This window comes from Diceros bicornis, chromosome 28 (genome assembly GCF_020826845.1).
Source record: "Diceros bicornis minor isolate mBicDic1 chromosome 28, mDicBic1.mat.cur, whole genome shotgun sequence".
NCBI lineage: Eukaryota > Metazoa > Chordata > Mammalia > Perissodactyla > Rhinocerotidae > Diceros > Diceros bicornis.
The window spans coordinates 14,600,350-14,627,926 of NC_080767.1; the positions used below are offsets into that span (position 1 = coordinate 14,600,350).

The 27,577-nt window shown below is 42.8% G+C and overlaps 1 protein-coding gene across 3 annotated transcripts in view; it reads right to left on the reverse strand.

The window, feature by feature from the left end:
* Positions 1-27,577, reverse strand: part of ABCA1 (ATP binding cassette subfamily A member 1) — a 134,834-nt gene that overhangs the window by 65,898 nt on the left and 41,359 nt on the right. For all 3 annotated transcript variants that reach the window (XM_058523695.1, XM_058523696.1, XM_058523697.1), the window contains 2 exons: positions 16,760-16,881; positions 14,513-14,689 (listed from right to left, as the gene is read on the reverse strand). In XM_058523695.1, the coding sequence (XP_058379678.1) occupies positions 14,513-14,689; positions 16,760-16,881 (299 nt within the window). The remainder of the gene's footprint in view (positions 1-14,512; positions 14,690-16,759; positions 16,882-27,577) is intronic.

The window sequence follows — 27,577 nt, forward strand, 5'->3', positions numbered from 1 at the left end:
GTGGACCCAGCACAATCCAGACGAGTGGCAGAATATCTGACTTTGCCTGCTACTAAAACATTGGGGAGTACCCCCAGAAAAGCTGGTTCACAAAGAAATTAAAACTGGCTCTTAAAGGGCCCAGGCGCAAACTCACCCATTTCAGACAGCAACGGTAAAATCACCAGAAAGAAAGGTGCATAGTGCTTGGGTGAAAAGAGACTCACCTGATAGGCCCTGAGTGCATCTCGGTGAGAGGTGAGACCTCTCCAGGGACTGGGACTTTGGCGACGGCCATTGTTGTGGCCTGGTGTGGGCGTGCTGGCACAGACGCCATTGGAGTCCTCCCTGAGGCCTGCTACCCCAGGGTCTGCCCCACCCACTAGAGCACCAATTTAATCCAGCTCAGCCAGGGCAGGCAGCCCACCCTAGAGACTGGCCCCACCCAACAACAAGCCCTCAGGCAACTTGTGGGCCTGCATAGATTGGTGACTGGATTCTCTGCAGCCTGGCAACTGAGCCAACTTCAGTGGGGCAGGGCGAGCACAAGGAGTGGGTGGAGAGTATAGGGCTCCCACCGTGGAGAGACTGGGTCCACTTGAGGAGGTTGGGGCGAGCATACGGGGCAGGACTGTGTTGACTGTGTGTGTGAACCTGTGGGCGACAGGGCTTGTCAGCTGCAGAAGACTTGTGCTTCTCAAAGACATAGGGGGTTTGCCCCACCTTACAAAGCCTGAAACAGTTGGGTGCTCCTGTGCCTGAGGCCAGCCCCACCCAGCTGCAATCCTCAGAGAGCTGACAAGAGACCTAAAGGCTGGAGGCTATAGCAATTGTAAGCCCTTGAGCCTAACAACCTGCCACACTGGGGGCCTACTCACTTAAAAGAAATACTGCAACAGAAATATGGTATTAGATCTTGCAGCCAACTGTGCTGGGGCTCCCCATACCTGACAAAGAGACTGAAGGGCCCACAATAATTACAAACAGCTGACCAGGAGCATAACTCGGCCTCCCTCGCGCCTACAGGGAAGCAAACAGGCCACAACAGAAGGACACACATAGCCCACATAGGGGTCACCCCTGGAACATTGAGAACTGAGGGAAGCACACTGCAGGGCCCCTAAGGCATCACTTATATAAGGTCACCTATCCAAGAGCAGGAGACGTAGCTGACCTACCTAATACGTAGACACAAGCACAGGGAAAGAGGCAAAATGAGGAGGCAAAGGAATACATTCCAAGCAAGGGAACAGGACAAAACCCCAGAAAAGGAACTAAGTGAAACAGAAATGAGCAACCTACCCGACAGAGAGTTCAAACTAAGAGTGTTAAGGATGCTCACTGATCTGGGGAGAAGAATAGATGAACTCAGTGAGAATGTCAACAGAGAAATGGAAGAAATAAAAAGAACCAATCAGAAATGAAGAATACGATACTGGAAATGGAAAATTCACTAGAGGGACTCAAAAGCAGAGTAGAGGAACAGAAGAACAGATCCGCGAGCTGGACGAAAGACTAGAAGAAATTACCCAAGCTGAACAGGTAAAAGAGAAAAGAATTAAAAAGCGTGAGGACAGTCTAAGGGACCTCTGGGACAACATCAAGCGCACTAACATCCGTGTTATAGGTGTCCCGGAAGGAGAAGAGTGAGACAAAGGGGCTGAGAATCTATTTCAAGAAATAATAGATGAAAACTTCCCTAACTTAAGGAAGGAAACAGACATCCAGGTACAGGAAGCACAGAGAGCCCCAAACAAGATAAACCCAAAGAGGCCCACACCAAGACACATCATAATCAAAATGTCCACAATTAAAGATAAAGAGAGAATCCTAAAAGCCGCAAGAGAAAGACAAGTTACATATAAAGGAAACCCCATAAGGCTATCAGCTGACTTCTCAGCAGAAACCTTACAGGCTAGAAGAGAGTGGCATGATATATTTAAAGTGCTAAAAGGAAAAAACTTACAGCCAAGAATACTCTACCCAGCAAGGTTATCATTCAAAATGGAAGGAGAGATCAAAAATTTCCCAGACAAGCAAAAATTAAAGGAGTTTGTCACCAAGAAACCAGTGCTACAAGAAATGTTAAAGGGACTGATTTAAGGGGAAAAGAGAAGACCACAAATAGGAAAAATTATCTATTTCCATGATAAGAGGGTAATCGATACAAATGCACAAAAAAGAGGTTAGATACGATATCAAAAACATAAAATGAGGGAGGAGGGGAGTTAAAGAGTAGAGCTTTCAGACAGAGGTCAAACTAAAGAGACCATCAATTCTGTACAGAAGGAGAAAGGAACAGAGAAGGACTACTAAAACACTGAGAAAAAAAAAAGGTAAAAATGGCAGTAAGTACATACTTATCAATAGCTACTTTAAACGTCAATGGACTAAATGCTCCAATTAAAAGGCATAGGGTGGCTGATTGGATAAAACAACAAGACCCATATATATGCTGCATACAAGAGACACACTTCAGACCTAAAGACACTCACAAACTGAAAGTGAAGGGATGCAAAAAGATACTCCACGCAAATGGCAATGAAAAGAAAGCTGGGGTAGCCATACTCGTATCAGACAAAATAGACTTTAAAACAAAAACTGTAAAAAGAGACAAGGGCATTACATAATGATCAAGAGAACAATCCAACAAGAGGATATAACACTTGTAAATATCTACGCACCCAATGTAGGTGCACCTAAATATATAAAGCAATTATTAACATACATAAAAAGAGAAATAGACAGTAACACAATAATAGTAGGGGACTTTAACACTCCACTTACACCAATGGATAGATCATCCAAACAGAAGATCAATAAGGAAACATTGGCCTTAAATGACACACTTGAACAGATCGACCTAGTAAAGCATTCCATCCAAAACCCGAAGAATACACATTCTTTACAAATGCACATGGAACATTCTCCAGGATTGATCACATATTAGGCCACAAAACAAGTCTCCATAAATTTAAGAAGATTGAAATAATACCAAGCATCTTTTCTGACCACAGTGGTATGAAACTGGAAATCAACTATAGGAAGAAAATCAGAAGAGCCACAAATACATGGAGATTAAACAAAATGCTACTGAACAACGACTGGGTCAACGAAGAAATCAAAGAAGAAATCAAAAAATACCTGGAGACAAATGAAAATGAAAATACCACATGCCAGAATTTATGGGATACAGCAAAAGCGGTTCTAAGAGGGAAGTTTATAGCAATACAGGCCTATCTCAACAAACAAGAAAAATCTCAAATAAACAATCTAACAATGCACCTAAAGGAAACAGAAAAAGAAGAACAAAAAAAACCCAAAATCAGTAGAAGAAAGGAAATAATAAAAATCAGAGCAGAAATAAATAAAATAGAGACTAAAAAAAAATAGAAAAAATTAATAAAACCAAGAGCTGCTTCTTTGAAAAGATAAACAAAATTGACAAACCTTAAGCTAGACTCACCAAGAAAAAAAGAGAGAAGGCACAAATAAGTAAAATCAGAAATGAAAGAGGAGAAATTACAACAGACACCTCAGAAATACAAAAGATTATAAGAGAATACTATGAAAAGCTATATGCCAACCAATTCGACAATCTGGAAGAAATGGATAAATTCTTAGAATCATACAACCTTCCAAAACTGGATCAAGAAGAAGTAGAGAATCTGAATAGACCAATCACCAGTAAGGAGATCGAAACAGTAATCAAAAACCTCCCCAAAAATAAAAGTCCAGGACCAGATGGCTTCCCTGGTGAATTCTACCAAACATTCAAAGAAGACTTAATACCTATCCTTCTCAAACTCTTCCAAAAAATTGAGGAGGGGGGAAGTTCCCTAACTCATTCTACGAAGCCGACATTACCCTGATACCAAAATCAGACAAGAACAACACAAAAAAAAGAAAATTACAGGCCAATATCACTGATGAACATCAATGCAAAAATCCTCAACAAAATACTAGCAAAATGCATACAACAATACGTTAAAAAGATTATACACCATGATCAAGTGGGATTTATTCCTGGTATGCAGGGACGGTTCAACATTCGCAAATCAATCAACGTAATACACCACATTAATAAAATTAAGAATAAAAATCACATGATCATCTTAATAGATGCAGAGAAAGCATTTGACAAGATACAGCATCCATTTATGATAAAAACTCTGAATAAAATGGGTATAGAAGGAAAGTACCTCAACATAATAAAGGCCACATATGATAAACCCACAGCCAGGATCATCCTCAATGGTGAAAAACTGAAAGCTATCCCTCTAAGAACAGGGACCACACAAGGATGCCCACTGTCACCACTCCTATTTAACATAGTACTGGAAGTCCTAGTCAGAGCAATCAGGCAAGAGAAAGAAATAAAAGGGATCCAAATTGGAAAGGAAGAAGTGAAACTCACTATTTGCAGATGACATGATTTTATATATAGAAAACCCTAAAGAATCCACCAGAAAACTTTTAGAAGTAGTAAACGAATACGGTAAAGTTGCAGGATACAAAATCAACATACAAAAATCAGTTGCATTTCTATACACTAACAACGAAGTAGCAGAAAGAGAAATTAAGAATACAATCCCATTTACAATTGTAACAAAAAGAATAAAATACCTAGGAATAAACTTAACCGAAGAGGTGAAAGATCTGTACACCGAAAACTATAAAACATTGCTGAAAGAAATTGAAGAAGACACAAAGAAATGGAAAGATATTCCATGCTCTTGGATTGGAAGAATTAACATAGTTAAGATGTCCATACTTCCTAAAGCAATCTATAGATTCAATGCAATCCCTATCAAAGTTCCAACAACATTTTTCACAGAAATAGAACAAAGAATTCTAAAATTTATATGGAACAACAAAAGACCCCAAATAGCTAAAGGAATCCTGAGAAAAAGAACAAAGCTGGAGGTATCATACTCCCTGATTTCAAAATATACTACAAAGCTATAGTTACCAAAACAGCATGGTACTGGCACAAAAACAGACACACAGATCAATGGAATAGAATTGAAAGCCCAGAAATAAACCCACACATCTATGGACAGCTAATCTTTGACAAAGGAGCCAAGGACATACAATGGGGAAAAGAAAGTCTCTTCAACAAATGGTGTTGGGAAAACTGGATAGCCACATGCAAAAAAATGAAAGTAGACCCTTACCCCACACCATACACAAAAATTAACTCCAAATGGATTAAAGACTTGAATGTAAGACCTGAAACTATGAAACTTCTAAAAGAAAACATAGGCAGTACGCTCTTCAACATCAGTCTTAGCAACATCTTTTCAAGCACCATGTCTGACCGGGCAAGAGAAACAACAGAAAAAATAAACAAATGGGACTACATCAAACTAAAAAGCTTCTGCACAGCAAAGGAAACCATCAACAAAACGAAAAGACAACCTAACAATTGGGAGAAGATATTTGCAAACCATATATCTGATAAGGGCTTAATCGCCAAAATATATAAAGAACTCATGCACCTCAACAACAAAAAAACTAACAACCCAATTAAAAACTGGGCAAAAGACCTGAACAGACATTTCTCCAAAGAAGATACACAGATGGCCAACAGACACATGAAAAGATGTTCAAAATCATTAACTATCAGGGAAATGCAAATCAAAACTACAATGAGATATCACCTCACGCCCGTCAGAATGGCTATAATTAACAAGACAGGAAACAACATGTGTTGGAGAGGATGTGGAGAGAAGGGAACTCTCATACACTGCTGGTGGGAGTGCAAACTGGTGCAGCCCCTATGCAAAACAGTATGGAGATTCCTCAAAAAATCAAGGATAGAACTACCATATGATCCAGCTATTCCACTGTTGGGTATTTATCCAATGAATTTGAAAACACCAATGCATAAAGATATATGCACCCCTGTGTTCATTGCAGCGTTATTCACAATAGCCAAGACTTGGAAGCAACCTAAGTCCCCATCAAGGGACGAATGGATAAAGAAGATGTGGTATATATACACAATGGAATATTACTCAGCCATAACAAACGATGAAATCCAGCCATTTGTGACAACATGGATGGACATTGAGGGTATTATGCAAAGTGAAATAAGTCAGAGGGAGAAGGTCAAATACCGTACGATTTCCTTCATTAAGTAGTAGATAATAACAACAATAAACAAACACATAGAGACAGAGATTGGATTGGTGGTTACCAGAGGGGAAGCGGGGCGGGAGGAGGGTGAAAGGGTTGGTTCGGCTCATGTGTGTGGTGATGGGTTGTGGTTGGTGTTTGGGTGGTGGGCGCGGTGTAGTCTGGAGATAGAAGTGTGGTGATGGACACCTCAAATTTATACAATGTTATTAACCAATGTTACTGCAATAAACAAAAAATTAAAAAAGAAAATAATAATAATATAGCCCAATCTACACACAAAAAAAAAAACCCAAAAAAAACGAAAGTGTCAGGGCTGAATAATGACCCCCAAAGACATCAGGTCCTAATCCCTGGAACCTGTAAATGTTACATAATATGGAATTAGGGTCTTTGCAGATATGATTAAAATAGGAATTTTGAGATGGGGAAATTATCCCGGAAGTTATCCAGGTGGGCCCAATGTAATCACCAGTGTCATTTTAAGAGGGAGATGGAGATTTGACTACAAAAAACAAAAAAAAGTTCAAACCAAAATTGAAAAAAAAATCATTCCAATCTTTAAAAGTAAAATCTGTACAGCAAAGGACACTATAAACAGCATCAAAAAAACAAGCCAAAAACTAGAAGAACAGATTTTTTTAAATTTTACTATAAAAACAGAATATCATGCAGCAGTTAAAATGAACCAGATGCCACATGTATCAACATTGATAAATCTCAAAAATGTAATGGTGAGTGAAAAAGACACGTTGTAGATCAATATGCACATTTATACAATGTGGTCACATGCAAACCAATACAGTATATTGTTATTAACAGAATGCAAACATATATGGTATAAAGCATAAAAACATGCAACTCCAGGATAGTGGTTATCTCTGAGGAAGGAGATGGGGACACGCAGATGGCATCAACTGTATCTGTAATATTTTATTTCCTGAAAAGAATCTGAAGCAGCTGTGGCAAAATGATGGATGATGGTACATGGGTGTTCTTTATGCTATTCTCTGCACCCTTTTGTATGTTTGAACTATTTCATAATTTTGTTTCTAATTCAGTGAAAGATAAGGAAACGAGGGAGACTGAGCAGGAATGAAAGACAGATAAAGAATATAAGTTGGCTTCAGTACAAATCATATCTGAAGGATGTCTAACTTCCTTAAGTAAAGTAAACCCCAGGAAACATGCCTTGAAACTAGGCCACAAAATGAAGTCTGAGAATCACGTGCCTGCACCTACTATTAATTGTGGTCTCCTGCTCAGACTTAGTTGACAATGGCAGGCAAAACTTGCCAAACCATATATCCAAAGGGCTCCAGTAAACAATTCACAGAATTAAGAATTCCTACTATTATTTTTCCTAACCAAAAACATTCCCTTGGCTATGAACTCACAGAGGTTCCCACTGATCATAGGATGCAAGTGATTTTCTTGTATGAAGTAAGGAAAGGGGGGAAAAGAGGGAAAATAAAGCCTTTAGTAATGGACTATACAGTCTGTGTTAGGCTACCAGGAATTCATGTATTATTCAATATTTTTAGATCATATTACATACTGTAATATCATTAGGGGAAGAATACACAAGGACTTACTGTATTACTCAAAAGCTCCCACCCACTTCTGCAAAATGTGTTAATCACAACATAGCAACATTTCCTAAAAGCATGACATTCTGGGGTGCTGGCCCCAGAATGACAAAGGCCATTGTGCCCCATCCTTTCTGGGTCTAACAGATGACTTCATTATATTCTTTCAATCCTCACTAGCTTAATAACTAAATTGTAAAAGACTGAAAATAAAAAAGGCAGCAACTTAGTAAAGCCAATTTGACTTTAATTTCTGAGCTGGTGTTTTATTTCAACTCCATGTCTAGAACAGTTCCTGGCACATAATAACTAGGCACCTAGTAAATGTGGAAGAAAACCCAAAAGGAAGGGAGAAGCACATTAGGAGGTTGAGAGATGGACTGGGGAGAGTCCTACTTCAAAGGTCATTCAAATTCACAGATATACTCTGTTGTGTATTCACCTCATCAAGTTATTCACCTTCTGGAGCCTTTTGGAAGATCCTCTTGCTCTAAGGATGAGGCCCAATAGCCTAACGTGGTTCCTGAAAGTTGGCCTCAGCTAGCTCACCTCCACAGTGTCATGTCTTACCATTCCTTCTCCCATCAAACTCCCCGTAGCTACATCCGCTCCACTCTGAGCTACTCAATTATGTGCAGTTGCCCTAAATGTCACCTTCTCTTTTCTTTCCCCTCTGGACCCATGCATATGCCACGTCCTCTGCCTGGAACACTCGTTTCTCCCTATTCTTTATTTGGCTAACCTCTATTCTTTAGGTCCCAACTTAAAGGATATTTCTTCCTGATCCTCAAAAGCTGGGTTTGGAGGCCCCATCAGGGCCTGCACAGTACCCAGCAGAGGGTCCATCATTCTGCACAGCATCTGCTCCTTTCCTGGTCTGTCCCACCCACTCCCCCACCAGCAGGGAAACTCAGAAAGAGCTGTACCTTACTCACCACTGCCTCCCTGGCCCAGTGCATGGCACAGACCAGGGGTCAATAAATATTTGAATGAATTCAAGTGTTTATTTACAGATGATCTCTATACAGAATGAAGACTGGAAGAGAACATTACTAATGCATTAGAAGTCACAGCCAAATAGAAACAGAAGACGGAACATCAGCAAAATTAAAATGTAACTGAAAACTCTTCTTAATTTATAAAAATCTTATCCACGCCCAAATTTTTCAGGGACTACTTCTAAATAAAGTGAGATGTGGGTGTACATATATTAAAATAGTTTCTCAATATAATACACAATTTTGTTTTCCTCCTGCAAATTCAGGTTATAATGCATTCATTGGGACATTTCAAACTTCTTTACTTTCATAAAGTAGACTTAAGTCTCTATTTCACTTTGCCAATATGCAGAAAATCCGATTCAGGGCTAGGATTTATATGTTTTAGTTTAAATTGAAAATAAGTAAGCCACATACTAGGTACAAAGACTATCACCACCCAGAAGGAATCACTGTCTCTTTCCAAAGATTTACATGATAATAAAGTTTTCCTTTGGGGAACATTTTAATATTTTTTGTTGAAGTACAGAATTATAAAACTCATGTCTGAGGAAGGTACTACTCTTATAAAAACAATTCAACAATTTAAATATTAAATTTTAAAACTGATGTGTTTAATGCATTAAAATACTGTTAAAATTAAAAATTTTTGCTGTTTCAAAACACAGTTAAATACATCTACTACCACATAATTCAAGACCAAAATCAAATCTTCATCTTAGAAATGGCAGTACTTTTCAAGAGAGAAATTGTATAATTGAGGCAAAAATGTCTGTACAGATGGAGTTGAGTAGTCATATTAGCACACTGCTAATTCAGCAATTTATTCCTCAGTTCTGTGCTTCAATTTTCCCATAGGAATTAGGTGAAACAGAGTCTGCAGAGTTATTCCGCAAGGCATGTCATTCTACCGAATACCAAATGATGAAGACTGCAATTGCTTGCCGGGCGAAAGCATATGTTGTAAACAGGTGGACAGTAAAATCAAACACAGCCAAACAAAACCTGACACTTCCCACAAACATATGAATTTCAGGCAGGAGAAGACGAAAAAGCAAGTGTTTTCTCCTGCAAAAAACCCACACAAATGCTTTAAGGACTGCATGCAACAAGTTGAAGTATCTAGCCCCAAAAAGCCACAAGCCAAGTGTATTCTGTATTCTGAGTCCTTGTCTAAGGGTCAAGAAGACACCAAACAAAGACCCTCCAAGACAAGGATGACTTTGTTCACCCCTTCTCCATCTGCTCCTTCCATCTGTGAGATCACTGGTCTTCTGGGGACCTCAGGGCACCCTCACGTCACCTCCTTTGTCCCATGAACTGAGTTCCGCCTTTGCGAGAATGTGCTGCATGCACCAGAAGACATGTGAACAGAGCTCTTTGTTCCACAGAAACAGAACTTTCCCTTTTAGGGTGAAGGTATCATCAGAGGTCAAGACAATCTAACCACATGGTTGTGCAGTATCCACGTTGTTTCTGAGGTGGAGATAAATCTGTATGCCTGTCCTTCCTAACTCAAGAGTCAGACCCTGTTTTCCTCCCCTTAAGGATCAGACACCATCTTCACATCACTGAGTCAATGGTGAGCCAGGACTAGAGCCCAAGCCTAGCTAACCTCACATTCTTTCCACTATGGCTCACAGTGTCCCATGTTGGCAAAGATGGTTGTCAGGGGGCTGTTGGGAAGTCATTGGTGAAACTGAGATGGGACGACAGCCCTCACTCTTCAGACCCAGAACCCATGAAGAGTTCCTCAAATTCCCAACCTCAGCCTCAATGTTGGTGCTCAGTGCCCAATGGAATGAAAGCTCTATAGGCATCTTGTCTGCCCTGTTCATGGCTGAACCTTCAGTGCCTGGAACAGCACCTGGTACAAAGCAGACACATAGTAAATATTTGTTGGTTTTGTTGATGAATGTTTCATGCCTTGTTCAGAGATGCTCTGCTTCCCAAAGTCAAAGCTCTCTTTGTAATGGGTAGTGTTTATTACACTTTAGAGTCACTCTCAGAATATAGGCAAGAAAGTGCACAGAGCTCAAGAGGGACTAATGAAAGTCAAGGGCATTGAAGAAGCACTTTGAAGACATAATGAAATATACCTTCCAATCAAAAGACAGTTGTGGCAGGATGAATGCCCCCCGCCAAAGCTGGCCACACTCTAATCCCTGGAACCTCTGAATATGTTACATTACATGATAAAATGTACATTACAGACATAATTAAAGTTATAGACCTTAAAATAGGTAGATTATCCTGGATTATCTAGATGGTTCAATCTAATCACATGAGCCCTTAAAAGCAGAGAACTCTCTCTCTGGCTAGAGGCAGAGAGATGTGGCAGAAGAAGTCAGAGAGATTTAAAGCATGAGAAAGATTCAACACATTGTGGCTGGAGGCCATATGAAAAGCATGAGAGGACAGCAGAGAGAGGCCCCCATATGGACTTCTCCTCTGCCTGGGAAAGGTGTGTGCTGCTTCAGGAAGGACCTGCAGGGAAGGCGAAGGGAAGTTCACCTGCCCAGCCAACCAGTACAGCCAAATCCACCCTGCTGAGCAGTGAGACAACAGAAGTCACTGCCAGACGGCCCTGACCTCCTCCTAGAGGTTATTATCTCAACATGAATACTAAGTAACACAAGTCTCCTGTCATAACTAAGTGCATTTATCCTAGAGATAATATTTCATATATCAGCCCATCTTGTACCCATCAGGAAGTCATCTTTGTGAGGACCTCAGTGGAGTCCAGCTCCTAGAATATACCTGACACATAATAAACTCAATAAACATTGTTCAATGAATGAATACGTTTTTAAATAAAAAAGAGAATGTCTAATGGAAACTACCATTAATCCCAGAGAACTTAAAGAATGCGATAGCATTCTGTCATCCAGTATTAATTTTCATGCAAGGTATAATTGAGGCATAAACATAAATAAGAATCTACAGGGTAAGAAGCCTAGGCAATATCTAGGGAAAGGATGCAATTTTTCATTGAAATATTCTTCAGGACTTTGCTTGGCATGACTGATTCCTAACACTGATCTACAGAAGAAAACTATCTTGCCAGCAATTGTTTTCAGCATATAATTTATATTACTCATATCAATTAAATTATTAACTTCTATTTATTGAGTACCTAATATGTACCAGGCCCTATGCCAGGTTCTTCATATGCATGACCCATAATCACAACACAGGGTAAACTATATTATCTGAATGTAAAAGATGAGGAAACTGGGGCTTTCAGAGGCTAAATACTTTATCCAAGGTCACCCAGGTGGGTGGCAGTATTTGAACCCAGACGCAACTGACCCTGGGCCCATGCCCTTCCCACTCTGCCACACTTCCCCCCATGTTGTCAAAACACTACTGTCCACAGGTCGTGCAGAGACTGAAGGAGGCCCAGGAGAAAGAGTCAGAATACCCTTGGCTGAAAAACAGGGAAACAGCCACACCAAAAAAGAAAAAAAGAGGAGAAACGTTTCAAATCATGTCTCTCCTAAAAACCCACTTTTGGTACAGAAACGCATATTAACAGAACAGTTTCCCTCCCTGTGATGTTGGGCCTACATCTGGATGCTGCTCCTGTTGCCTTGCTTGGCACAATTAACAGCCTACGTGCAATGATGTCATGTGTCACACCCATCTACCATCACAAATGTTGAAATTTCAACCAAGCAGCAGGAGTAGAAGGCTGCTTGATGTAAATCAAATATCAATCCCAGGGCTCCAGTTAAGGCTCTGCTTAATTCATTAAATAAGAGTCATATTTCAAAATGTTTGGAAGTCATTTCATCCCAAAGGTATCCTCTAAAATCATCTTTACACAGAACCGTGCTGATAAATTACTATATTCTAATTCAATAGCCCCATTTTCTGAGTTTACGGAGAGAGATCTCAGCAACGGGAGACAGGCAAGAGCAGAATCTGAGATGCTCTTATGCCCAAGAGGTGTGCAGAAGCATATGGTAGCCGCCCTCATCAACACCCCATCGGGAACCAACTGACCGACAAGGCACAAACACAACACAACAGGACGGACTGTGATGGAGCTGACGGTTCGGACAGTGCATTTCCCTGCACCCTATCATGCTAATCCTCCTAACCAGGGAGAGATTTTCAAGTTGAAACCCAAACTGTTGATTGTCAGATTATGAAGGTTATACTGTCATTCTACTTAGAGCATAACTCAGACACTATGTAAGTGGAGGGATTTTACTGGGTTGTGCACACAATAGGTGCTTAATGAGTAAAAAGAAATGAAGCAATGAATGGGCACCAGAATAGATTACTATATCTTCTAAAAGCACCCATCTTTCCAGTATTAGAGTCATCCTGGCTGAAAGGGGGAGCATTTCTGTCTTGTAGCGAAGTAAAGCAAAGCTGCCGAAACAGTTCAAGGAAGTGGTCTACCATTCGTACTAACCTTCGACCCTTAAAGTCTCACAACACAAAAACGGCCAACAGGTGCAAATATCTGCACCAATGAGCTTATCTAGCAGTTATTTAGGGCTACAGACATCCCCATCCAGAAATATATCTTTCTCAAAATCATACTCTAGAAACATTAACCAACAGAATCACAGACCACTGAACAAGGCAACTCAGTCTTTTTTTAAACACTGAAACAGAACATACTACTTCCGGAATAAAACAAAAACTGATCTAAGCATTAGGCCTAAGCCCCTCACACCAAGTGGTTCACCACGAACCCTCCCCAAGAAGCACCAAGAACTCACACAGTTTTACCACAATCTTCGCCTCCGGCAGAAGCTGCCACATCAGACACAAGCAGGATGCAAGAACTGCCTGAGGGTCGGTTTAGAGCGTCAACCCTGTGATGGGTTTCTAAGCTCACATTCTAGGGTATGATCCAGGCACAGGGTCCAGAAACTGAACATTCTTATTACCCCTGGGAGGGCCCATCTCTCTGTAAAGAAATCATGCTGCACGAGGTCCCAGAGGATTCCAATTTCTTTTTATTATAATGAGGAACATCTCTTTCCAGGCACATCTTTCTTCCAGGGCTCTTTCTCTGGTTTTAAGGGAACCTACTGACAAATCAGAATGCTATCTGGTGAGCAGGAAACCAGAACACTGGCCGCTAAATGATATTAGTGGGTAAGGGGCATTTCACCAGAGGTCCCAGAAAACCCAAAGAAATGCACCTGTTCTGCACCTATACACAGCACTCCAATGACCAAAATGCTCAGGCTCATCTGCATGTTTTGATTAAGAATGAATGTGTATTCTCAAGGACTGCTTCTCTGAACTCTTGATTCCCAGCCAATCAGACTTTCTTGGGATTTTTTTTCTGCGAATGTAATTTTGTCATTGATTAAGCTAATTATTGAGTGTGCTCCCATCCAATGCCAGGGTTTTCCCTCTCTGACAGCTTACAGTGTCTCCTTTCTGATAGGCTTTTTAAAATGAACAGATATCCATCTTCCTATTAATGGTTTTGAGACATTTTTTAAAATCTGGGGAACTCTTTCTTCCAATGAACTCATAATCTCAAATTATAATACAAAAAAGAAAAAAGCAGGTCTTCTCTGACTGAAACAGGTGCAAGGGACCTTAGGCTTGGACTCAGAGCCACACCCAACTCATTCTTCCTCCATTTTCCCTTTGGGAGGTGGTCCAAAAGTTTGAAGGAACAATTACCATACCACTGAGCTAAATTATATCTCAAACTTCCAGCCAGCCCTATGTTTCTAAAAAAACAAAGTCACGTTGCCGAAGGAAAAAGTTCACATTCCAAAGGCAATAGTGCTTGAACCTTCTCCGCACAGCAAGCCTACTCACCAGGATGGGCTTCAGGATGTCTGCGTTGGAACGAAGAACTTGCTGTGCTGCATCCAGTTTCTCCCTTGGCAGGCTGCAAAGCTTGGAAACTTCTTGGTCACTAAGTTTAATCACCTCTTTTAATTTTGATCCATTGCACAGATTGGTCAAATGTAACTGGTAGCCTTGCAAAAATACCTGGAAGCATTTCAGGCAGAGAGAGGCAAGCAAAACTGAATTACAAAGATGGGAGGCTGGGTCCTTGAAGCCTTCTGGGGGATTTCAAATCAATACAGCTTTGAAGAATGGACACCACAGCAATAGACCAATGCAGGTCTCTTTACTGAACTTGGGAACGTATCAAGGCACAATCTGACATGACACTTAAAACCTGAATGCTGTGTTTGATTCGTCATCTCCTGCACTCTTGTTCCTGTGAAGGGAAATCCTGAGTCCAACTCTTTTTCTCTAAAGTGGTACACGCTAATAGGAATCTGGCATCTGAACTCCTGAAACCACTTTTATTAGAGAAAAACACTCATTATTGTTGAACTTATAATATTTTAAACTGGGGTTGGGCTGAATTAGGGGAAAAAAAGCATTTATACTATTTATTTGTCGGTACAGATATTTAACTGATGCAAAGAACTATGTTCGAGCTATTTCAGAATTTGAAACTCTTCATTTTACTTGCCCCAGGACAGAGTAACAGAAAGCCAAGCCTCTTGTCATCTCTGACAGGGCAAATCTAAGGCCAATTCTAAGTCATTCTTATCTATTCATTATAGCAGACCCCCTAGAGAGCCTCTCCTTGGTCATATCTTGTTTACTTAATTAGCTTTTCTGGGCCTAAATAACCTGTGCTTCTTCATATATGGTCCATACTACCCACTAGGCAGCAAGTTCAGGAAGATGACGGGTCTTGTTTTTCTTGCTCACTGTGTGTCCACAGTGCTGGAACATTAGACAGTAAATATTTGTAGAGTGAATGAATGGATGATGCAGACTCTTTATTACTCCATTGCTACCTCCCCTGTTAGTTTAAATTAGTGCAGCCTGACTTGCTTGTAGTACAACCTAATGTAAGTGATGGACCGAAAGCCTCTCAAGACCCACGTGGCTTTCTAACACTGCAGAGCATTTGGCCTGCCACGGTTTCCAGGAGGTTTTCACCTACTGCCAGAGGCTCAAGTGCACTTTGGTTTTTCTCCTTTCTCTAACTAGTCCTTGCTGCCAGGCTGTCAGCCTACCTTTACTGTCCGTGTTGAATAAAACTGACTACACCGAGACTACCATGCAAGGACCACCTCCGTACTTAGGGTGCCCGTTATTTTAAACTGATCGGACATGACAGATATGAAATTGGCAGGGGGCAATGGAAATCGTCCTAAATGCAACCATTTTCATAAGCCTGCTGCCTTTGGCCCATCTCCCAACCATACAATTGGTAAACACAAGGCATATTTTTCTAGTGTCATAGGGCAAGCAGTAAGCACATTTTTCTAATTTTAAAAATTCTAGATCATGTAGAGCAAAGATCTTCTTTCCAGGCATAAATATTTCCACTACTTTTGTTTATTGTAAAGACAAGCTAGTATGTAGACATAAGACAGAGTAAGGAAACAGTTCCTCTTTCTGCCAGAGAATAAACCTGAGAAGCTGCTCTGAAAATCAATAACCATGCAATCTGGGTCTGCTACCCACTGCACAGGAGCTGTGTGATATCTAACGATACCAGAGGAAGTTTTCTAAGAGTGAAGGTTAAAATTCTATATAAACACTAATATTACTGCCTGGTTTTACAAATTTAAGGAAAAAAACAAACATTTTCTCCATATGTATCTTTCTTGTCTATCTTTAAAGGAAGCATTCAGTTTTTTAAATCTCCTGTCTTAGATTTTTATAGACACAGCTGCTCCAGATCAACAATCTTCAACCTTGGTTACTGTCTCAGAACCATGAAATTTTAAAGAAAATGTTTAATTCATCTTAAATTCATCCCGCTTTTAGGGAGAAGTTATCAACAATGCCAACTGACAGGCAGGAAATCATTTTATTTCAACCAGCTGGCCCATGACGTCAGGTTGCACATTCCACTCTCTGGATGGTTTGGCAATACCAGCCTGAGCAGGGAGGTAAAAGTAGGTGAAGCAAACAACGTCCTTCAGCGCCATGACAAAGACAGGGATTTATTCATTTCTTTCCTGGCACTCTCAGACACTGTAATTGCCACCAGCCCCACAGAGGAAGCTGAAGGTCGCAGCTTACCTTGTGGAGACTGACATCAGCTCCCAGCATTCTGTCCACAGTAGGCCTTGGCAGAGAGAGGTTGTGATTCAGGAATCCAGAGAAGGTTTCATTGTCCACCAGGAAATCCTGAAGCTTGAAGCCTGCCGAGAAACAGCGTTTTATTTCCATTTAATAAGTAACTCCAAAAAACAAAAGTTGGCACAATGGGGCAAGTGGAGGAAAATATCATAATATTGATTGCCTCATTTTAAAGCGATTGATAACCACAGGCTTCTGGTTTAAGCACACAGAGACACGAGCTTCAGGGAGCTTCGCCTTATCAGGAAAGACAGGAAAAGACTGCTTTCTGAAGACGTGTAGAACCACACTCAGCGTGTGCTCCTAGACTCAAACAGTGCGACAGTGCTGTACACACACATGCACAGCCTTTCCTTGCTTTTCAAGGGAAAAGCCAAACCTTTTAAATGATCTCCTCCATCGCACGTGAGATTCGTGACACTAACCCCACTACTCCTGTCTCCCCAATACCATCTCAGATGGCTAAAATTGGGGGGGGGTCTTATTCTCACAACCCCCAGGGGCCGATTTCCTCCTGATGCAGAATAGTGGTTCTCAAACTTGAGTGGGCATCAGAATCATCTGAACAGCTTGTTAATACAGATTGCTGTCCCCACCCCCAGAGTTTCTGATTCAGAGGGCCTGGGATGAGGCCAGAGAATCTGCATTTCTAACAAGTTCCCAGGTGATGCTGACGCTGCTGGTCTGGGGCCCACACTTGGAGAATGACTGATGTAGAGCATTATGCATATCAAAGCACTCTCACAGTCATGGTCTCATTTTAATTCCAAATGTAGAACATGTTTTGGAGCTCCAAAACCCAGGTCTGCCATGCATTAAGAAAACACACAGGCATATATTTTAAGAAATCAACCCTACTAAATGATTGGATTGCTGCAGGGTTTCATACAGAATCCCTTTAAATAATAAGCCCTTCACGTACATTTAGAAAAGGTTTCCATCCAGTGTAGTGAAGCAGAAAAAGCACTGGCCAGAAATCCAGAATTTTAGTCCCCAGTGTTGGAGGCTGTGCCTGGTGGTGTCACTTAGGTATGTCATATCTTTCATTTGACTGTCCACGTCTCCTTCTGCCCCACCCTCTTAATAATCCAACTTCTCCTTTCAATAAAAAGAAAACCAGTTTATCATGACCACATGGCTGGGCAGTCATCATTTGCAGACTGCAGCCCACAGGCCCAGGCACTAACTGACCTCTAGGGGGCAAACCCTGCAAACCCAAATCATTTAAGAGGATTCAAGAAGAGAAACAGAGGTTTGATCTGAAAACGGGGCTGTGGTGTGAGGCTTAAGGAGACAGGAGTTAATCCTGGGAGCTAAGGGGGTCACGTGCAGAGATAAAGCAGCAGGAGGGCCCAAAAGCCCAACCAGACTTTCTTCAGTGCTGCCTGGTCCAGGTATGTTCTGCTTACACAAAATTTAATAACAGAGAATTATAAAAAAGACAAATTAAGCATGATCCACATCTCTAGAGAAATGATTCTCTGGCTACACCTTATTTGTCTAACTCCTAGTTATTCCTCACGACACCTTCAAGAAGCTGTTCCTTGCCCAGTTAGTGTCCCCTCTCAGAACTAGTGCTCCTGCAGACAGCCACACGCCTGGTGCTCCCCATCGCACATGATACTACACTCTTACCATCGGGCTCACTTCTGTGGTGGTCAAACCTCAGAGCACCTAAGATTCATTTAGGGAAAATGCTAAACGCAGTTTCTTGGGCCCAACTCCCAGAGATTCTAAAATAGTGGATCCAGAGTGCAGCCTAAGAATCTACATTTTAATAACATCCCTTGTACTTCTAATGCAGGGGGCTGGGGGGACCCTGCTTTTAGGAATGTTGTTTTATTTGCATATTATCTCCACTAGACTATGCCTCTGGGGCACAGGATATGTGTTTTATCTCTGTATCCCAGTGCCCAGATTAGGGCCTGGCAAAGAATTACTGGTCAGTGAGTGATGGCTAGATAATAAATCCTAGGAGATGGAATTAGGGCTGGGAAGATTCCCGAAGTACCTAAGCAGCATCACAGGAGATTTCCTTTCAGCTCAGCAGGTCCAAGATGGGCCTAGGGCAGGACGATCCCTAGGCTGCACCCCAAGAGTATACAGGACCCCTAGTCGCTAGTACTATATTCCCAGGGACACAAAGTGACATCCAGGGTTCCCAGTACCCCTATGGTGGGGTAAACAGGAAGGAAGGTAGGAAAGCTAGTGGCTTCAATTGAGGCCTGGCATGAAAAGCCAGACACTGTCCACTGCGGAACAACATGAATAGCACCACACGGGGGTCAGAAAATCTGGGATCTGTATCCATTTATTCTCCAGGTCATTTCACCTAGCTGTGTTTCCACTGCCTCATCTGTAAAATAAGGGGTAAAAAAAAGACCTCTCTGAGCCCTGGACAGAACAGAATATACACATGAGCTGACCCTCATTGACCAGGTGGGCGACAAACGCCTCCTGTGTGTGAAAAGCCAGAGCAGCATACAGACATTGTGCTAGGGAACTTCACAACAGCCTCCTCCCTCCAGAGCACGGCTGCTGAAGTCTGGGAGGCCGACCCAGGCTGCATTTGCAATGGGTCTAGGTCAGGAGCAACACTCTGGAGACCAGCAAGTATGCACAGTGTGTTTATAAGACTCTTCTGTTATGTCAACAGGCTCTGAGATGAGAACAGCTGGATGTGATCCATCTCCAACCACCTATCAGTGAATCCCCTGGAAGAGACATAAGAACCAAGAGGCTGATTAAACAGTCAACAACCCTTGGCAGTGCACGTGCATGGGGTGCCAGTGCGGAGGTCACTGGGTGGAGAAGCAGCAGGGGGCCTAAGAGCCCTGGCTACAAAGAACTTGCACTCTGGTCACACAGATACTACACATGTGGACTTAGATTCACACACCACCAATGGCAGCTGCAGCCAGTGTGGACGCAGAAAGGCGATGTGGTGCGGTGCACAGGTTCTCAACCTTGGCTCCCATTAGACTCGCACAGGAAACTTTACAGAAATCCCAACGCCCAGGCCACACCTCCCAAAAACTAATCTGAACTTCTAGGGGTAAGACCAAGGCATCAGAATTTTATAAAACTCCCCAGATGATTCCAGCCAAGTTTAAGAAAAACGGTGTGGCAGAAAGATCAGGGGTGTTGGACCAGAAAAACCTAAGTTTGATGCTGGACTCTGCTGTTTATTAACTGTGTGGCTTTGAGAAATCCATTTTGCCTTTCTGAGCCCAAGTTTTCCTACCTAAGAGGTAAGGATAACAGTATCCACCTTTTGAAGATATGATGACTAGAGATATTCATATGTAAAGCATGAATAGTGAGCAACTGGTGTATGATAGGAACTCAATAAACAGTAATAATTTTGAGATTACTGAAAAGGATTCTTTTCACTCAACTTTTACCACTGTACCACAATGAAGTAGAGAGAAAAGGTGAGGACACAGTCCCTGTCCTCAAGGAACTTCCCAGGCTGATAAGGGAGAAGAGGCAAGTCAATAGAGCAAGCAGAAGCAGGGATGAGAAACCAGAGGAAGACAGCTCATGGAAGCATTTGACCAAGATGAGGCTTATCTGCAGGTGCTTCATAGGGGGAGTCAGGCTGAAGCCATTCTGGAAAAGGACAGAGAGCCAAAAATCTCTGCAGGCTGCGGCTGGTGAGGAGAGGGTAAGGCCCCTCATGATGGCAGGGACCAGGACACTGGGGAGTCACAGTGCTGTGCACATAGTGGGTTCTCCACAAATGTTTTTGAATGAATAAATAAAGGAACAAGCAGATAAACACAGAGAGAGAAGATTCCTCAAAACCTAAGATTTGGGCAGTAGGATGGGAGAAGGAAGTGAAAGAGGTATGGTGTGAGGCGAGAGTACGGTGGCTTTGGACCTCTGGCCTCAGTTTTTTCCATTACGTTGCTGGCAGGCAAATGAGTGGAGAAGCCAAGAATATTGAGAAAGCCAGATGTCTGAAACAGCCCTTCTCCTCTTAGCCTAGCCAACTCCTACCCCTTCTTTATGACTTGGCCCAAGAGTCATCTCCTCCAGGAAGCCTGCCCTGACTTTCCCACCCTCAAGCTGAGTGAGGTGGCCCTCTTCGGTGCCCTGACAGCATCCCATGTGTCCCTCAAGCACTGCACAGAGGGAGCTTCAGTGGTCTGAGCATGCGTCTTTCTCCCTAGAAGAACAGAAGTGCCTTGAGGGCTAGGACTTTGTAATTCCAAAGTGCAGCAGTGCCAGGCACAGAGGAAGCACTCAGTATATGGTGCATGTATGAAGGAATGAGGGAGCACAAATGCATGAATAAATTAATGAACTGAGATGACCTGGGAAATGGCCAATTATGGAGAAGTAAAGTCACCTTGCAATGGTTGGGGAAGAGGGAACAGGAAATGAATGTGAAACAAACCAGGTCAAGATAGTGTCGAGTTTCTCTAAGCCCTCTCAGCCGCATCAGCACAGGTCAAGAAGACAGGCAGGTGTGTGGAAGCTGGAAGCAGGGAGTGGGCAAGCGTCAACAGAACAAATGGGAATGACAGTGGTATCTACCTCACTGGGCTGAGCTGGGGGTTAAATGAGAAAATGTACCTCGAGTCCCAGTATAATACCAGGCACCAAGAAACATGCTCAATAATGGATGGCTACTATCATCATCACTTTCAGGAAACACTGATCTTATTAGCTTCCTTGCTAAATTGACCCTAAAGCATATGCTTTTAGAAGAGATAAGAACACAGAAGTGACTTTGCCAACTAACAGGAGAAATTGAATCTACGATCTAAGGGGTGTGTGTGTGTGTGTGTGCACATGTGAGTGTGTGTTATGTATCCGCCTGGCTGAGCTCCCGAGTCAGACAGAATTATTGAATTCTTTCTGCTGAGACCGTCTATAAGGTGAAGAAAAGGTTGAAGCTGACTAACTTGTCTATTCAGAACTTTATAGAAGAATAAATAAATTTAGCATTTTATAGAGAATTAACAGGAATGATCACATCTACGGGGTCAGTGCAAGGATAGGCATATGTCGACGAAAACCTGTAAGAAAGACAAGTCATGGGAGGCAAGATAGGGAACACTTAGCCATTTAACTTTGCCCAAGTAAGTTGACATGACCTCGATTTTCTTTCTTTTTTTGGGGGGGGGGGTACCAAATTACTTTATTTGAAGGAATGGTACAAATCCAAGAACTTAAGTAGATGTTTTGGTACTCGATTTTCTTAACTGTAAAAGGTGTGGGCTGTGGAAGAACATCTCCGATCCACTTATTCATGGTATTAACGTACACTTGGGGTAAAACTCTGAAATCAGCTCTGGATATAACATCAGAACAGCTGAATTCAAGTCCCAGCTCTGCTGTTTCCTAACTGTGCAACCATGAACCTCACTTTTCCCCTTAATCTTTCTGGGCCTCAGTTTCCTTAGATGTCAAATGAGACTAACAACATTCACAGGTTGTTGTGAAAACCAAGACCAAGAATGTGAAAGTACTCACTCAGGGGGAAAGAGATGACGAGCCTCAAGAGTTTACATGGGTAACAGAGAGGGTGTAAATGCTGTCACAGAACACAGTTATCAGGGAGCTGAACTGGTCCCTAAATTAAATGTGAGTCCCTGCTGCCCGAAGAGAAGACTGAAAGTCACTGTCCAGCAAAAGGCAGAGAGAGCTTTCCTGCCGCAATCTCTCTGATTTGGACCAAAATATTTGATCCGCTGAGCTCAGCCTCCTTGGTTTCACCTGGAGGAGCAAACATTGGCCTATCCATTTCCCAGAGAGCTCTGCTTTGGGTGCAGTTAGATGTGGGGCAAAGGAAAGGAGAGGAAAAAAAAAAAAAAACCAGTTCAGGGACTTGGAGTCTAAAGGATAAGACCAGGGAACTGTGCATTTGTGGGCTGGGGAAGAACAGGACAGAAGCCTCGGTTTCTTGGCCAGTCCTCTGGGCCAGGCTCTCCGACCAAGCTAAGGAGACACCAACATAGCAGGTGGAGGGGTGTGGTGGGGAGATGCCCTGCACTGGGGGATGCTTTCAGGGCCCCTTAGTGTTCCTTCTGCTTCTCTCCAGCCTGCCTGAGAGCAGCGGAGGAGGAGGGGCACGGAGTGGCGACGAGGGAAGGAGGAGGAGGGAAGGTGGCAGAGACCGGAAGGCAGAGAAGGGAAGCCCTCAGCGAGCTGAGCTGGCTGGGGTTACTCTCGGTCAGTGCCCTCCAGTCCCCAGCTCGGGTTTCAAGATCACTGCAGTCTCTTTTGTTCAACATGAAAAGAAACCACAGCAATCAGCTGCTAGAGAAGTGGGTGGAGGAGGCAAATGAGAAAAAGGAGAAGTGGAGAAAGAGATCACGCTAGCTTCCAAGGCCCAGATACTCTTCTCAGAAGGACCTCAGGAGGGACCCCCAGCCCCTGCCCTGTCAAACGGGCAACGGCCTAGTGGGGCCGGGCCAAATTCTACCTCAGGCTTTACTCAGCCTAAGCTTGTCCAGCCATATAAACACGACTTTGAAACATTTCCCTGCTATAAAAGGGCTGGTAACAAACACACTTCAGTGTTTTCTAGGTGTTTTTTGTTGTTTTGGTTTGTTTTTCCGATGCTAGGACTCTACTTTCTTCTTCGGATAGCTACTGCCCGCCTCACTGAGATGGCTGGACCCTCTCTGGGAAGACCAGGGCTTCTCTGGGACAGTCAGGGCTCTGGAGAAGGGGGACCAGAAGGGGGACCAGGGTGACCTGGCTGATCCCTGGGGTGACTCCTTAGGGCAGGGGAGAGGAGGCCTGGAGCCTGGGGTGCACACAGCCTCAGGACCACCCTGCTGTGCATCTGGGCCTGGGGTTCCCAACCCGGTAGAAGTTTCCTTCTCTACAGTGAGGGTTTGCTGAGGGATACCAAGACATACCCGAAAGATCTCAGGTTCTAGAGTCTGGCTAACCTGGTTCAAATCTCCGTTCCAGAATTTTCCAGTTGTGTGGCCTTGGAGAGGTCACTTAGGCTCTCTGAGTCTGCATTTTTCTATAAATGGAGTCTACCTTACTAGGGGTATGGGTTAGGTAAGCACTAATGACACTAAGTGTGTACAGGACTCTGAATACTGACTCACACATACTGCAAGAGAAAACACAAACTTAAAATTAAACAAGTTAAAAATTAACGTTGATAAAGTCACAGATGACAATTATGTGAAGGGTTCCCAAGAGAAACCAGAATATTTAGGGATACACTCCCTGAACCCTTGAGTCCAGTACCAGGGAAGCCAGAGTCTTCTCTTGAGCCCAGCAGGAGTATTATAACTTCAGGAACCACATATTCCTTAAAGTATTCTACATGTAACGCGAACCTGCATTAGCTCAACAAACTTCTAAATGGCTACTGAACCCAAAACACAAGTGCTATGGTTTAAAGTAGCAATATTTCTCAGTGCTCCTTGAAAGCAGGAGCCTGTAACAAAAGAGATGTTGTATAAAGACATGATCCTTGCCCTTGCCTTCCAAGAGGAGACGGTGAGCAGAGTTGTGAGCCTCCAGCCATCTCTGCCACTCCAGAATCAGTCATCATTGAATCGGGGGATGGACAGAGAGATCTACTAAGACAATAACATACCTATGTCTTACTGAGAAGTGGGCAAGGTGGGAGAGGCTGTTGGTAGCCCCCGGAATGAGGACTGACATCAGCTGATAAGAAGCTGAATGGTAACCAGGTCCCCAAAGAGCCAGTGGAGACTGTGACCCCAAGAGGGAAAGAGTGCCCTGTTCACACTGGCCAGGAGCTCTCCTGATGCAAAGGGCGTGGCAGGCACAGTTGGGCTGGCTTTGGAAGCCCAGAAGGAAAGGAAAGGTAACTTCTGGAGGCAGCATTGGCCCAAATGAGTTCTGGACCTGAAGAGAAAGAAAGGAAGAGACAAGGAGCCAATATTACACAAAGCAAGAAAATGGCTGATACATCCCTGCGTGGAGAACCCTTTGTGAAGGCCAGAAAGGTGGGAGAGGATGCCCAGAAAAGGCAAGAAACGAAGAGAAGGTAAGAAGTCAAGACGATGAAACAGAGAATCCAGAAAAAGGAAAGACTGAATCAAACAGAAAGAGCAGAGAGAAAAAGAGCTGGGAAGAAAGAAAAGAGAGTTTGAGGCATTCAGTCCTCACTGAGGAGCTGGTCTCTCATTGAAAACGAGACCGGATGCTCCTAGCACCACACGACGTGCGATTAGAACCAGCCTGCAGGGCCCTGAGAAGCCGAGGAACAAAGGAAAGGAAAAGAAGATGAGTTTATGAGTTAGGGGCTGAGAAGAGAACGTTTCTAGGCCTGGACTAAGGAAGCATTATCAATACATAAAATGTATAAATTGCTTAACTTTTTCTTACTTTTAAAATTAATAAAATGTGTTAAGAGACACGGTAGTGCCTTATGGGCAGAGGAAAGTGATTCACATATACGAGCATCAGACACATCACATGTATTATTTTCTAGAATCCCTAAGACAAGCTTACCAGAAAGGTATTATTATTCCCATTTTTCAAATGAGGTGACAGACCCAGAGAAGTTAATATCCTGCTCAAGGTCAAAGAACAAGTGGTAAATTTGAACCAAATCAGCTCCAACTACAAAGTTGTGGCTCTTCCACTACATTGGAATTAAATAATGGTTTTACTCTTTTAAGTAAAGCTGGTGATGCCACCCATGCTTCCTGGTATTGGAATAAGGCAACATGGCAGCACACTATGGTGGAAAGATGCTGAGACTTGCATCAGACAGACCTGGATTCAATTCACAACTTTAATCTGTGACCTTGGGCAACAGAAAGAACCTTTTCGAGCCTCAGCTTCCTGATCAATAAAATGGGAATGATAATACTAATCTGGTGGAGCTGTTATAAGCCTTGAATATAAAAATATATTAAAATCTAAAATGGCATCATTACTGGTTCAACTTAGTCTGCTGGACAAAGTGTCACCCTAAGCTTGCCCTTTTGTGCCTCAATGCAACAGCGATGAGAGGGCTAGAAATGGGAAGCTTTCAGTGAGAAACAAACTGGATTCCCAAATTGCTCTTTGCCACCCACAAGGTAAAAAAATCTCATGCTGGAAAAGCAAGAGACATAAAACAGTGTTCTTCACGTTAACAACCCAAAGTTTTTAAAGGCAGTCTGATATTGTGGGGTACATGCTGTCCTGTAATTGAGTACAATTGTGTTTTCTATTCTTGTCTGGGCAAAGTTGACCTTTGATTTGATTTAGTTCAAGCAATATTTCAACACAGCAGTACAGCATTGCGTCCCCCCGATTATAGCCCTGCTGGGGCCAGGCCCCCACCCTGGATGGAAACCAACAGCCTGGGCTCTGGGACACAGCCTGGCTTTGACAGGTCTGAGAAAACTTTCCAATTATGAAATTCTAAGGCCCTAAATCAGAACTTTTGATAAGAGCATAGAGAACGTGAATTGCAATCACTCCAAGATTTCAAGGAATTTCCAGTTTGATGACATAACGTTGACACATATGTCATCTGATCTCCGAACAAGATGACACATGGGGGACCACAAGGACAGAAAACAAAGTTTGGGGCTGCAACTTCAACTTCAGCAGCTGCCCAAATGGAAGGACGGGGTTCGGGCAGGGAAGGAGAAGTGGCTGTGAGTCACAGGATGTTCTTTCTAGATGGGCCTTAAGGAATGTTCCACCCGTGCCTTATACCTATGAAGCCAGGAAATGGAGGAAGTCTGTTGTCTCCACTTAGACATTTCTGGCATTTCTCTCGGAAGCCCTCGTCTCCTTTCTGATCCCAGCCCATCTATGCCTAGTATCCTATCACCTTGGGGAAGTTTCTGGTTACCCTGGGCTGCTCTCTTTAGGATGAACTGACAGCAGAGTATGAAAGACTGGAGTTCTAGTCCTATTCCTGCCCCTTGCCAGCTGTGCTTCTTTAGGTAAGTTACTGAGCCTCTGTGAACTTCAGCTCCTTCATATGGATAAAAAGGAACAAAATTTCCTACCTCACATGATGGTTGTACAGTGAACTACAACACAAGCCTGGTACTTACAATGTGCCAGATACCATACCAAATGCTTACCCTTATTAGCTCATTTATTCCCTACAAGACATCTCTAAGAGAAGATTATTATCTCCATTTTGAGGAAACTGAGACACACAGATGTTACAGAAGTATCCAAGTTCACACAGCTGGGAAGCAGGAGAGCCAAGATTTGAACCAAGGCAGTCTGGCTGCCAAGGCTGTTCTCTTAACACTAAATTGTACTGTCCAGTGGATGTCACAAGATGATAATTTTACATCCTCTTCCCTCAACTCCCTGCCACAGCCAACCACCTTGCCATGTCACTAAAGCCTGCCCTGCCCTCTGGGGATCATGTCTTTTTGACTTACAGAGATCAAAGCAGACTCAAAGGTCCATACAGTGAGTTTTCAGTATTACCAGGAAATCCAACAGCCTGAAAGTTCTGACCCTTTTCTCTAAGGGTCCCTTTTCCCTTTTCCTAAGTATAAAGTCCAGCATAACCTTCAGGACTTATTTCACAAAAGTCTGGGTCAGAGCCACATGAAAAATGCCAAACAAATCAGATTTGTACCATGAATACATAGAAAATGACAGCCATGCCACTGATACACAAAAATCTAGCCGAAGGGAGGGAGAAGCTCAAGACCCAAGTCAGGACATCTGGATGCACACAGAGCTGCTCTGGATCTCTCCTCCAGTCCTTCCCCTTTCCCACCTGTGACCTCAACAATGGGGGATGTCTTCCAAAGGGACATCTCCAGCCCACTAACC